This window comes from Chelmon rostratus, chromosome 1, assembly GCF_017976325.1.
Source record: "Chelmon rostratus isolate fCheRos1 chromosome 1, fCheRos1.pri, whole genome shotgun sequence".
NCBI classification, from domain to species: domain Eukaryota; kingdom Metazoa; phylum Chordata; class Actinopteri; order Chaetodontiformes; family Chaetodontidae; genus Chelmon; species Chelmon rostratus.
In genome coordinates this window covers 16,843,518-16,857,539 of record NC_055658.1, presented here as the reverse complement: position 1 = coordinate 16,857,539, position 14,022 = coordinate 16,843,518, and the positions used below count along the sequence as shown (strand labels likewise).

The window sequence follows — 14,022 nt, the reverse complement described above, 5'->3', positions numbered from 1 at the left end:
CTTATTATTATTATTATTATTATTATTATTTTCTACGTCTCCTTCGTTATTCTTGCTATTACTGCTATCTGTAACAACAGGATTTCGCCGGCGTGGGATCAGTACAGTTTGTATCTCTTATCTCTAAAGGTGCACTGCCATGTAATGAAACCATTGAACGCGCGTAGCTCGAGCTCCCCCTGCTGTATAAAATTTCACACTGTACATTTGATGCGTTCAAACAAACTCCGTTCTCTTTGGGCTTGTGTCAGCAAGAGATCCACTGATTTATTTTTAACTATCTTTCTGCCAGAAAGCCACATGATCTGTGAGTTTCTGTTAAAACTCTTGAAAAATTACTGGTATTGGTGTACGTGTTTGACGTTTGCGAACGAAATAAAACAGGAAATTGAATAAACGTAGTGACGTCATTGGTGAGCGCCTCTGCTGGCCTTCGAAATGGGCTCGACTCCTTAGCCTTGATTTCTTCAATTGTCCCTCTGCATGTCAACTTTTTTTTATATAAAGAAAAGCCTGTTCGCGATGACATTTGGAGGTACGTCTACACAACAGCACAAAGCAGAGACAGCTTTGACAGGAATTTTGCGCATTGCCATGTTAGTTGAGAGCAGATGTGAGTCGAGCAGGACTGGAGTCAGTTCATGTAGCTAGTTGTAGTTGAGTTAGCCATTTAGCTAACTAGCCGGAACCTCTGGGCTGGTGCCCAGTGATAAATTATAGTGATAACTAAATGGCCTTGTATAACATTAGCTATCATTTGAACGCACCATCTGCGTTTAGTGTTAGTGTACGAAGTGTCATGCTGTCACATTCTTGTGATTACGGGAAAATGATGACTCCCAAGTTGCTAGCTAACTTTAGCCAAGTCAGCCACTAGCTAACGGTAAACATAGTTACTCTGAAGTGAAGTCTAGCGGTAAATACAGAAAACTCTGACTTGTAACTACATTTTTACAGCACCCCCTTCGTATTTAGTGCTGTGCATGGTTCTGTTTCGGGAAGCAGGTTTACTGAGTTTTCTGGACAACTGTGCTGAGTAAAACCAGGAATCCATTCGAGTTTCAATCATTGACTGATGCTAAAAAAAAGAAGCTGTTTCAAGGTAAATGCATGAGAAACATGTAAACCTGCTTCAGTTCCTTCGTGTTAGCTCGCCATTAACCCGTGTGTTTGTTAAAAAAAATCTCAACAGGACTTAAGTGGATCCGTCGCAGCTGTATTGTAGCACTGTTAGGACGGCGCTAAATTAAGTAGAGCGAAACCGAGAGGCAATGGTGAGGGTGTTAGTGGTCAGAGATGATCTCGCTTGCTCTTGGTCTTTTGGAAGGTGCCGCATTTGTAGACGTTCGTGTGTGAGTTCAGTGTGTCGGAGATCGGAGTTGTTATTATTTAAAATAATGCCCTCCACCCAAGCTTTGTCCAAATCCTTTGAACTTAATGGGAAATCCTAGTTAAGATTCCAGAGTTTCCAAATATGTTAAATATATCAGGTAGAATACTGAGTAATGATGCTCAAAACATTAAACATACTTTCATTTCCATTTGGTGGGTTGGTGCAGCAAAAAAACAACAAAAACAAAAAAAAACCCAAAATATATTTAAAAAAATATGTAAATAGAACAGAGTCTTTGGATTGTTTCATTCATTAAATTATGATCTGTAAACATTATACAGTTTCAAAGACACAGATGCAGAATATGTATGATACTGTCAGTGTGGAATAAGAAGGTTTTTCCAACCTCAAAGCCACTTTATAGGGAAATACAAGGTGATGTAAAGTGGTCCAGGTGTGGGAAATATTTAAAAAATCAGTTTGTCATTATTTGCGCTGAGAAGCGCTCTCAGTTTCTGTTTTATGGACAGCTGTGAGGCTGTCATGTGCACGGCATTGCCTGTGGTCAGACTTTCAAAATACAATCAGCAACATGAACATGTGAGCAATCATTCAAATGTCAAACAACCAGTAACTGGAAAAAAAAAAAAAGTCCACAAAGCCAGAAAGCAGAACTGTTCAGCGTTCCAGTAAAGGGACACATGCACTGACTCAACAGAACGAGTATGCTTGGTTTGAAAAGATCTTACATCTTGGCCAGATGAAGTTCATCTTGGGCCGGTCTAATGGTTTATTTTTGCTGCAATGAATAAATGGTCAGTTTCTGCCTCTACAGTGACAGATGAGTGTGGCTGCTCCATTAATGCTTTCCATCTGTGGTACAGCACAACCACCCAAACTGTCAATGACCACAAATAATTCTCTCAAAACCTAAAAATACAGATTGTATGATTTAATCATTTTCATCAATCATTATACTGATTATATTATTATACCTACTATGTTGATAGTATTCTTATACTGATTATGATACCATACTATACTTATATTACGTATGTATGTATGTTGCACTATGACTGAGATACCAACCGATAAGCCTTTCATTATACTGTATACCTGAATTTTAGTTTACTCACAGTGAAGTTAGATTTAATCAAATTTGAATTATTTTAGTATTTTTGTGATTAAGTTGCATGCAAGCTTGGAAGAGATGTGAATTGTGCTGATAGATCCTTTTGTTTTTGTGCTGTTCCTCAGGTGAATTGGCAGAAGAGGTCAGCCAGGTGATTTCAGAACTGGTTCCTGTGCGGGCTGACTGGCTTGCAAGTTTCAGTTCCTGTGCAGTACAGTAAAGCTCCTTGCTTGATCAGAGGATTGCAATGAAACCAGCTCAGGAGCGCAACCAGGAGTGCCTGCCTCCAAAGAAGAGGGACCTCCCAGTCAGTAACAGCAGTGGAGCTGCAGGGACAGCAGGTATTGGGGCTGCAGGAGGAGGAGGTGGTGGCAGCGGAGGTGTTAGTAGTGCTGGTGGTTGCGTTGGAGAAGATGAAGTGGTTTCCATCCAAAACTCTGCAGCTAACAGTGACACTCAGGGAGGGACCCCGTCTGGAGAGTGGCTGAGAGCTCAACCAGGCCTTCATTATGGAGTGGATAATTCTGATGGCATACCAGCGGTGCCCGTTGACCAGTACAGTATGCTCTACAAAGTGGCTCTTCCATCTGTTACCTACTCACCTACCAGTCTTCATCCAGTGTTAAGCCACATCTCTCCAGCCTACACTGTACACTCGCCTCTTCTGCAGCATCCAGGCCTTCCCTATCCTCCTCTCGGCTACGCCCAGATCCCTCATTCCTCTCTCCAGTTTGTTAGTTCCCCTTATGCAGCGGTACCTTACGCTCTACCCCCTGGCTTCGTTCCAGGATCACTAATCTCTCCCTCAGGCACCATTCCTCAGCCCCACGCTGTGTCCCACCTTGTTCCTTATTCATCTGTCATACAGGAGGGTGTTGTTTCCCCACCTCCCCAGGCCCAGGTGGCTGCTCATACCTTTGCCAAAGTTGCAGCATCCAGCGGTGTCCCGCTGATGCTGCCTTCAGAGCAAGCTGCCCAACAGCACCTTGGTACTGTGGGAGTCCTGCCTGCAACGGAAGTTGGCCCTCGAGGGATGCCGGTCTTCTACCACGCTCAGGGCGCCAGGGCTGCTACTGCCACCAGAGACCCCCACAGTGCCCAGCAGGAGAATGAACCAGAGATGAATGGAGGCGATAAAGAGCAGGGAGCCAGGGAGGTTATACTAGACTCAGCCTACATCGCTAAAAATGCACGTCTGCTGCAGGCAGCATCCAGTTCTGCAGCGCAGGAGCACAGCCAAGACAGAGGCCTGCAGAACCGAAGGCTGGAGGGGAGGAGCTCGCCTGGCCAGCGTAGCACTCCAGACAGCGACCTGGAGGTGAGACACTCTGATGGCCTCCTAATGTGTGCTAATCTAAGTATTCCCAATTTTTAGGTGTAAACTGATGACAGAGGCATCCAAAGTCCTTACATGGTAAATGTAATGGTCATTGACACTGATTTTAAATGGCTAGAGAAATCAGATTATGTGTTCATTTCTAAAAATTTGATTACGATAAACCCGATTACTTCTAGTAGTTTGCTTCTGGTGTGCATGGAAATATAGTCATAGTATTCATCTTAATCTGGCCTGACCTTTTTCTTACCTCAGTATTTCTAAGACCTAATAGCACATGTTAATTTTAGACTATACTTCCTTCCTTAGTTGTGTACTGTGGGTCTGTAGGTAATTGTGTAGTCTCTCACAGCCAGATAATTGCCACTTTGTGCAAATCTTGGCTGTATGTAGTGGCATGCAGATGCTGCAGTGAAACCCTCAGTGCTTCTTTTGTGAAGGTGTGCAGGGGAAGAAAACATGTTAATTCCTTAATAACTAAAATAGTTTTGGTCGTGTTCGTTAATTCTGGCTGCATTGACAGCTAATCACTTATGTGAATAAACTAAAAAGGGAGAAATAGTATTATTTTGCAGACTATCTTTATCTATCTTAGTAAGGATTTTTTCTTCCCACAAAAAACAGACAACAACCTGCTGTAAATGGCCTCTATATGGTTTACATTTGGCTGCCTAATTGGGAAGTCCCAAAGAGTTTCTGTAGTGTCTCCCTGTCCTGATGTCAAAACTTTAGTGGTCTGTTGAAGAAGTTGATGAGAAGAACAATGTTCCTCTATTAGAGTCGGAATATTTTCGAGGCCTGGATGATGAGATGATTAATATGTATTCATCTACTTTGCCCCACAGATATTTCATCCTTACATGCTCTAATTCAGGCTGCTGTGGGAAAACATTTGGATGTCTTGTTGGAAATAGTGTCACAATCCATTTTTGAATTGTTCTGCATGTTCCTGTACATTTAAAAGTTGGTCTGACTAACTTTTCATTTCTTTAATCAACTCCCAGGTGCAGCAGGTGGTTGGTCGTTTTGCGTCCTCTAGCCAAGGTGCTAGCGCAGTGCGGAAAGAGGTCTCCTTTGCTCCCTTGAACCTCTCTCAGGGTGCCCAGAGAGCCAGAGATGTCCACGGAGAGAGCACGGGTGTAATTTCCAGCCGGACTGCGTACACGGCCCAGCCTGTGAGCTACAGTGACCCTAGATTGACCGGTCTACAGCAGCAGACAGGGCAACCAGGCCATGCCGTCATGCTTGCCAATGGGCAGCCAGTTCTTATTCCTCTGGAGTATCACCTGCAGCATCAGCCACAACCACCGCAGCAACACTACCCAGGACAGGCTAATGATGCCTCAGCCAGCCATGCCTCGACCACCAGGGCCTCCCCTAACCCAAGCTTTAAAGCCTCTGATTCTTCAGCCAGAGTGTGCCTCCCTGAAAGGGTGGAGCCAACCACAGCTCAGCAGCAGCTCGCCCAGCAGCCTCCTGTCCAGCCTACAGCAGATGTGACTCAGGCCTTAGCTTCAAGCCTCGCTCCTGCCCCAGCTTCTTGCAACCCGTCACACTTCATGAAGGGCGCCATCATCCAGCTGGCTACTGGGGAACTGAAGCGTGTGGAGGACCTGCAGACTCAGGATTTTGTGCGGAGCGCCGAGGTGAGCGGGGGGCTTAAGATTGACTCCAGCATGGTGGTGGACATCCGTGCCAGCCAGCAGAGACCAGGTCTTGTGTCGCTTCACTTCACCGTGGGGGAACAGCAGAGCAAAGTTACCATCGATGTGCCCCCGGAGCACCCCTTCTTTGTGTTCGGCCAGGGCTGGTCGTCCTGCAGCCCCGAGCGCACAGCCCAGCTCTACGGCTTGGCCTGCCATCATCTGCAAGTAGGTGACGTGTGTGTGTCCATCACCCTGCAGCAGCAGCTTCAGGCACAGCAGCAGAAACAGCCACAGCACCATCATTCACAGCAGCAGCAACAACAGCAGAGCCTGTCCAGGACTTTGAGTAAAACCAACGCTTCGTCAGGAACTGGTCACCAGCTCATGGGACCTCCTGCCCCTCAGCAGTCACGGCAGCAATCTCATTTCAGGCTAGACCGCATCCACAGAGAAAGACAGAGGGATGGAGAAAAAGATGGGGTCGATAAGGAGGAAGCCACACATTTTGGGGTCATTGGGCACGCTGAGTCGCCCGTCAGACCAAGTAGGACCTCAGCAGAGCATCCACGGAGCCAGAGCAGTTACCACTTGCACACAGAGGGCTCTGCTTTTGCAGGGGCGAGCATGGGAGCGATGCAGGCTGCGCTAGGTGCTTCTCAGAGGCGCTGGTCCTCACCTGGCCTCCAAAGATACAATATGAAGGGAGACGAAGGGCCGCGCCCTCAAATAAGCACCTCCGGCCACACGAGGCCCTCTTTCATCCCCCAGGAGGTCAAACTGTCCATTGAGGGGCGCTCTAATGCAGGGAAGTAGCATCACATTTGGTAGCAACCGTAGAGGAGACTGCGACGAGTAAGATCGAGTCTGACAAGGAGAGAAAGAGGAAAAAAAAAGAGTGCGAATGTAGCCTCAGAATGTTGAGATTTTGCACACCTAAAATATACAAAAAATACAAGATCTTTGTCTATGTGGTGAGAAGTTCTGGGTCGGTTTGGTTGTCACTCAGCCAAAGGATACGAGCCTGTGGTTTCCCAGCCAGCTGAGGTCTGACAGGGACATGACAAGCTGAGTAGAAAGTATGTAGCCGATGTAATGCCTCTCATAGTCCTCACACACTGCACTTACTCTTCCTCCCTCCCTCCTTTGTCGCCACTTCCTCATAACCATGCATTGGAGGTTACCATCGCGTTCAGAACACTCTTGCTTCCTTTCTGACCAAACTGTCTCTTTGGAAGACCACAGACTACCAACAGTGTGTTTGTAGCACAGTGAAGCAGCTACCGGCTCTGCAGGTTTTGGTGTATGTCACAGATCACAGCCGGTGATCTTTTATCTCCTCCATTCCTAAGATCCCGTTCCCTATAAAAGCATTTACCCAAAAAAAAAAAGGAGAGCGGTGTTGCTGACATCAGCAGCTCCTGTGGCGATGTTGGCACTGTTGACGCTAACTGTCAGCGTATGTTACATTATGCTTCTCCGGCAGGAGTCTGAAAACCTCCTTTGTCAGCAGAGATGCCCTCTCGGCCTGCAAAGAACGGGATCCTCTCTCAGGCCAAGTGCGGCGTGTCCCACTTGTCTTACAATCGAAATAGTGATAAATCAATCAGTCTTTCTGTTCAGCAATCAGTTTCCACTCCAAAAAAATTGCCTTCACTATGCGCCATCATGCCCTCTGGTTTAAGACGAGGGCCCAAACGTGTGTGTGTGTGTGTGTGTGAGTGCGTTTGCATAAATGTCGCGGATGGAATAACGCTCTGTTCTCTGTGATAACTAAAGATCTTGCATTCCCAGTATCATCAGTGAGAACAGGCATCACTTAGCACATCACTTAGCGTTTCACTTTCCCCCCTTTTTAGAGTCCCTTCCCATCCAGAGCGACACCCTCCCTCCTCCTCACAATACCTCAAAGCTTTCCCGACCAGACTGGTGACTTTTAATGCAATTGTAAAGAGCATAATTATCGGAGGAAGCACTGGCTGGTCATCACCAAAGCCACCTGTGGGAATGAACCCGAGAGACGTTACCCAGTCACATCACTGGCTGCAGGCCACTTTAGCCTAAAAAAAAAAACCCCCGGAGGAGTAGAATGAAGGGACTTGGAGAGAAACCGAGTCAGTGATGAGCTGGTCTCTTTGTCCTCAACTTGAGTTACTCTTTGCTCAGTTACCAAATTAAAGCAATAGTTTTATTCACAGCACGCGGCTGTACTGCTCTTCCCCAGGAATCTCTCGTCGTGGGCTGTTTTATATCTCTGTACACATGAGGGGCGAGCTCTGACCCTCTTTCAGCCCTCAACTTTTTCAAGGTGAAGCACTATCTCGCTGTTCATCCTCATCGACGCATCAGTATTTCTCCAGAGGCCGAGCATGCCTTTGACAAATTCTCTCAAGAAACCACGATAGATGAAGCCGCTTCTCTTTGGTTCTCCATCTCACTGATGATATTTTATCTTTTGTGGATTTACTCAAGTGCATCTCCAAGAAAGGCTTGACTCTAATTAAGTTTGTGATCATTATCGAGTTGTCTTCTGTTCTGTCTTTCGTTTGGATGTATACGTTCCTTCGCTTTTGTACTAGGATATACTTTATCCAGTGATAAAAAAAAAATCTTATGATTGTCTTGTGTTGCACATAAAAATGTCACTCATTGACTTCACACTGACCTTGTTAATAGGAATCACAGTACAGTACGTGTTTTTGTAATGAAGGGAATATGTTTGAAGTATTGTTGTTGGTGTTTTGTGGTGAGAGAGAGAAAACTGACTCGCATTTTTAACTCTGTTTACAAATCAGCCAAGATGAATGCTGCAGTTTCCTACGTCTGACAGATTTTTATCCTCTTCTTGATATCCAAAAATCCTTAAGGGTGTAATTGAAAACAAGTGCAATTAGATCACACATAAAATCATTCAGAGGTTTCTAATCAGATGGCATTCCTCACACAGACATTCCCATCGGAAAGTGGAAATCAGACAGAACCTGAGTTCTCTATCTTCTGTCATAGATCACTCGTGGAGTATTTCATGCATGACCTGTAACGTTTCCTTTCATTGGATGTGCTCGGACGGGAGGATCAGTGGTCACGTGGTTGTCGCGTTTGTGTGCGGTTGAGGTGTAGGTGCTGTCGCCCGGACGCTGTTGTGTGTGCGTGTCTACCCGTCCTCTTCGGCTCTCTTAGCTTGAATGGAGCCCGTGACTGCTTGTGGTTCACCGAGCGTACAGTCGGACCCTCCGTCAGCAGACTCTCATCCTCTGGTGCTGTCATTATGAGCAGCTTTAAAGGGCAGGTTCACTTTTTTCAAGTCTGTCTTATTGCTGTCTTTGGCTGCACCAAATGCTTTAAAAAAAAAACATTTGAAGCTTCTATTGAGGTTTTAAAAATAAAACTTTGCATTTCTGTCATCATATTTCATGACGTCATTACCATTAAAGAAAACAACCCTAAAACAAAACCCTCAATTTAAAAAAACCCTTGGTTCGTGGTGTTGAATGAGCTTTTTTTTTGTTAGCGTGGTTGTATAAATGTAATCTACGGTGCTGTTAGATTGCTGCTGGACCGCCTTGTTAAAACAGGTGCTTGCCTCGCTTTGTGTGCAGCGAGTGGGGCCGCAGTGAAAATATTGTTATTGGAAGGCTAAATGTCACCAAATATGGATGGAAACAGAATATTACATATGATAAAAAAGTGAGTTTTTGAAATGATTTCAGGACTTTACAACGCTGCGAATTTGATCAGAAACAATCCTGTGCAGCATGATAATAAGGAAGCCTAATCTTTATGTGCAGCTGTGCTGAAATACATTTAAAAAACATTAAATTTAGTCGCTGTCCACACCGGCTGTGTAAAGATCCCGCAGCTAGTGACTCTTTCAGCACGCATGTGGACAAGCTAGCGTTGTTTTAAGATCAGACTTGAAAACATGTGAACCGTCCTTCATAATGTTTTGCAGTGGGAGATTCTGAAAATCAGTTTACTACAGTCACAGTTTGTATGTTTGTTTCATGCTGTAAGCAATATACATAACACCTGAAAACATTTCATGTCGTCTTGGCGTTTTCTATGCAGTAAACTCAGTATTGTACCCTTCATTGTCTTAAGTACAGCTCTCTGAAGCAGCAGGGCAGGTCGGCTGATGCAGTCATTTTATGCTCATCTGGTTATAGGATTGGTTTGTTTTTTTGCTTTCAATGACCCTTTTATAGGAGTACAAACCAGTATTTTGCTTTGCTACTTTCTACTTCTTGCTCAGTGGTCCCGATCTTCCTACGTGTGGCACACTGCTGAATCACAGATCAGTTAACTTTTATTGTCTTCTTATGATGCCGCACGGTCGGAGCCAAATCTCTCGAGCTTGTCCCGCATCATTTCGGCCCGGCCGCTTCGGCACGCGCATTGTGGGTCAGGATGCATCTGAGGGGATTTAAACGGTGCAAGCAGTGCCACCTGTGACTTCACCTCCTGTTAATTCTCACAGCAGGCCCACCCCATGCAGGTTGCCCCCCCCTCCGCCCTCTGCTTTGAGGAGCGTGTGCCATGTTCAAGCAGGAGAGCTCGACTGCTACCAAGATGTCCAATGAATCTTATTCACGTCACTGATAGTCTGTTGCTGTAAGTAATTGCACTAAATGCCCTCCTTTACAGTGTTGTAAGATGAAAACTGTTGGTGAATTGAAGAGTTTCAAAATGTAAAGCACACAAAATCATGGAGAAATTGCAGGTTGTGTGTTTCTGTAGATAGATGTATTTTTGTTTTGTTGTATAGATCGCTTCGATGATGCTTGTCGATAATGCCTTAAATTCTGCTTTGTACAATGTGTGAAATTTAAATAATGGAATGATGCTTCTGGTAGACTCGGTGTTCCCTTTTTTCAGACAGAGGAGGTCAAAAATGTCAAGGCTCGACATTCTTGTTGTCACACTTATGAGCGGAAATTCATATTTATGTTTCTTTTAGGGTGACGGTGAATTCTGTTTGGACCACAGACGGTTTAGTCATAGGTTGTTTTTTTTTTTTGTCTTTCCTTTTTTTTTCCATTGTCTGTTCCGTTACATTTTTAATATACTCTTAATGCTCCTTTTTTTAAATTCCTGTTTTTTTCTGTGTGTGGAAGTGAAGTAAATGGAAGCTCTTATTTAACCAAACGATGCCAAGAGTGTCAGCAGCAGAAAGTAATCCATGAATTCCACACACACACACACACACACACACACACACACAAATACACACACAAACAGACAGACAGACACGCACACGTTTTTTTTAAATTTTTTTTATTGTTGCACAAGATCAGTAGTTTTTTTATCCCTTGAATTAATGGATTGTGTTTGGTGTCTTCTACTTTGTCCCCCAGCCAACAAAGGTCGGTTTGCAGCAGTGGAGGCTGCATAAATCAGATAGCTTCCCACTGGTGGTAACGTAACAGTTTATTATGTTTTGTGACGTTGGCAGCGGGGATTTTTACTCTGTGTGAACTGCTTCCTGTTGTTCGATCCAATATTGAACTGCAAAGGTGAATTTAGGACGGTTTTGGTGTTGCTGATATCGAATTAATTCAAGAGAACGGTTAAAAGTTTTAAAGAAGTCTGTGTATTTTCAGATTTGACATTGTACTTTTTTTTGGCACAAGGTGACACTGCTTTTTATGTGAAGTGTAACTAAAAACAAGACAAAAAACAGCATCTTTTTTTTAAAAAAAAATGCCTAAATCTGCAAAATATATGCAATGATGTAAATGTAACATTCAATCCTCAAGTATAATCCAGGTTGTATGAACTTTGTATAGTGAGTTTTAATATCGTATGGCCGTACCAATATGTATTGATCTTTATCAGAAGCCTTAGAGTTGTCGACCGGAAGTGCACCCTTAGAATACCCTACACCTACCTGACTTTAACAAAGCATTAATATCTCTATTTTGTTGCATTTTTATTTGTACCGTTTTTGAATAAAATAGATTTGTACTGTATATTTGTACCTCTCTGTGAACTACTTAGGGCGGTTTTTGTTTTTTTGTTTTGCTGTTTTAATTCTATGTACTTTAAGGACACAAAGATATTGTATTTTTATTGTTACAGCTAACTTGGAGACATTGCATTTATCATGTTTGTTAAGTAAACACAATATAATATATATATATACAAATATAAATATAAACTATTATCCAACTTGTGTGCTGTTTTTTGTTTTTTTGCATGTATGCATTTTAGTAGTTGCATTTGGAGAAAGTTGAAGTGGAAGAAGTATTGAGATCTTTTACTAAAGCGCAAACAATAAGTTAAAAGCCCTGGATTCATAATTTTTCAAAGTTCAAAAGTATAATCAGCAATATGTAATTAGAGTATTAAAAGTACACAGATTAGACCCTGTCAGTGGTTCAGTATCACATGCTGCATTACTGTTAAATTATCATGTTAATGCTGCAGTTGGTTATGGAAGAGCTAATCTAAGTACTTCACATACTGTTGGGCAGTTTAACCTGTAATCCTGCATCTTACTCTTCACAGTGAAACGTACAGCTGGCACATGCAGTGGTAGAAATCTATGAAAACCAATAGTAGCTGTAATAATTTGAAAGTTATGATTAACTTAATTAATAATTTAACCCCTACTACGACTCCTACATGCCACTGACAGCATTGACATATTTTACTTTGAAAGACGTGTGAATTAATGTGGTCTGAGTTTCCCACTTTGAAATTTAAAGTTAAAATAAAAGTAAAGGTAAAATGTAAAGTGGAATTTAAAAAAGTGGGGGGATTTCAGTGATTCAGATAGAAAATTAAACTGTTCACTACTCAGAAGTATATATTCAAGTTCCTCAAAACCAGTAAGTGAAATTTTGAGCTAATATTCAAGTCAAGACATGTACAGTGGTAAGTAATGATTAAGCTTCACAATTAGGTATTCAGCTGCTTATGGTTTAAATTTGTGTGGCTATAATTAACATACATATAAAGTACATTATTTTCGTATCAAATTTAGAGAAGCAGGAGTATGAAGAACAGAAACTGAAATACTACCGTACAAGTACTTCCCACCACAGAATATAACTAACTCCACTGCCTCCACCTCCAATAAACTACCAAACACATCAAGTCTGGTGTTAAAGCTCCACCTACACTTTATTTTTAAGGAGCAGTGTGTGAGATTCAGTGGATCTTTTGCAGAATATGGCGCTCACTGTTAAAAGAAGTGTGTGCAGCACAGTGAGAGAGAAGGGACACTGGACACAGCAGTTATAATAAAGTCAATGTTTATTTCCACATTCTTTACCAGGTTTCATCACGATCTGTACATCTGTTAATCCAGTAACAGAGGATGGCTTCCCCAAAGTGCCATCCAGTCAGAATGCATTGATATCGCAGCAAGCATGAATGTTCCCATTAGCAGTTTAGCTCATTCATTTGGCCTTGTTCGGAGAGATTTGTTATGTAAACATGGACATTGAGAGAAAATCCTGATAGAATAAGAAAGGCCAACTCCTTTAACAACATTTCTCTTTTGATTAAACTGTAAAAAACAGGCAGGCATAAACTAACAGTAGAACACAAGCTCATATTGAACCATTCTAGGACAAGTGCAGTTTCACGACATGCAGTGCTTACCTAATCCACATTGACAGAACTGCTCGTAAAGACCGACGTCACCTTCGCAGTCGAGTGTCAGACCACGGACGCCGCAGTTTTCTGTCGCATTAATCCACTGTAGGGCGAAGGGGATCACAGCAATTTCAAAACAACCTCTGAGAATACCCAGTATTCATAGTCTGAGAGAAGAGAGAAATAAATGACACCTGAAGACTTTGTCGATCTGCCCTTGGTACAGTATGTCATGAATAGGATGGCAGTGAGACCCTGTTGCTTTCATGTGCTGAACTAGGAAGAGAAAACATACCTCCAAAGACAAAGTGTCTGCAGGAGAGTCAAACAACTGCCTGAAACTGTCATATGATAGACCTCTGAATGATTCTTATGGACCAGGGTGTTGTAACCAGGCTCTGAGCCCTCTCACTGAGTTAAATTGCCTGAGAAGCTAAACTCTTTACATTGAAGTCTGTTTAAATTAAAGTTGCATTCTGCATAGTTTCAGTGATAAGTGAATCAGTTTCCCTTGGAATAAATAACACATCTGTTGCATAGAGGTTTGATGCACTCCTAGAAAAGCCTCTGAGGATGAAAATATATATGTTTTTTCTCCTTTGTTAAATTTGCTGTAATTAACAGCCAGGTAGATCGACTCTCTCGTCTAGGAGTGACTCAAACAGAACCAGTACTCGTCCTCGTCTCTGATATTCTTTGAGGAATATTTCAGAAACTGCTTATCTGACACTGTAAATGTTTGCATCTGGAGAAGAGGTGAAGTCAAGAAAAACTGGAGGTAACCTTACAGGCAGGGAATGAAACAAGGGATGTCCAAACATGGCCTCTAATTGAAGCATTAAAACAATTTCAGACCACTGACGGTAACAAAATAACCCCAACGTTTTCACAAGAAAATATATTCACATCATATTGCATAAATATGTGCTGGAATGAGGTGAATGAATATAGATTAATAAGATCTCTCTCCCAGTAA

The 14,022-nt window shown here is 42.9% G+C and overlaps 1 protein-coding gene across 1 annotated transcript; it reads left to right on the top strand.

The window, feature by feature from the left end:
- Positions 1-440: 440 nt before the first annotated feature.
- On the top strand, positions 441-11,588 carry atxn1l (ataxin 1-like). Its single transcript, XM_041942387.1, has 3 exons — positions 441-535; positions 2,591-3,783; positions 4,806-11,588. Exons 2-3 carry the CDS (start codon positions 2,713-2,715, stop codon positions 6,258-6,260), a joined length of 2,526 nt encoding a protein of 841 aa, XP_041798321.1. The 5' UTR covers positions 441-535; positions 2,591-2,712; the 3' UTR covers positions 6,261-11,588.
- The last annotated feature ends 2,434 nt before the right edge of the window (positions 11,589-14,022 follow it).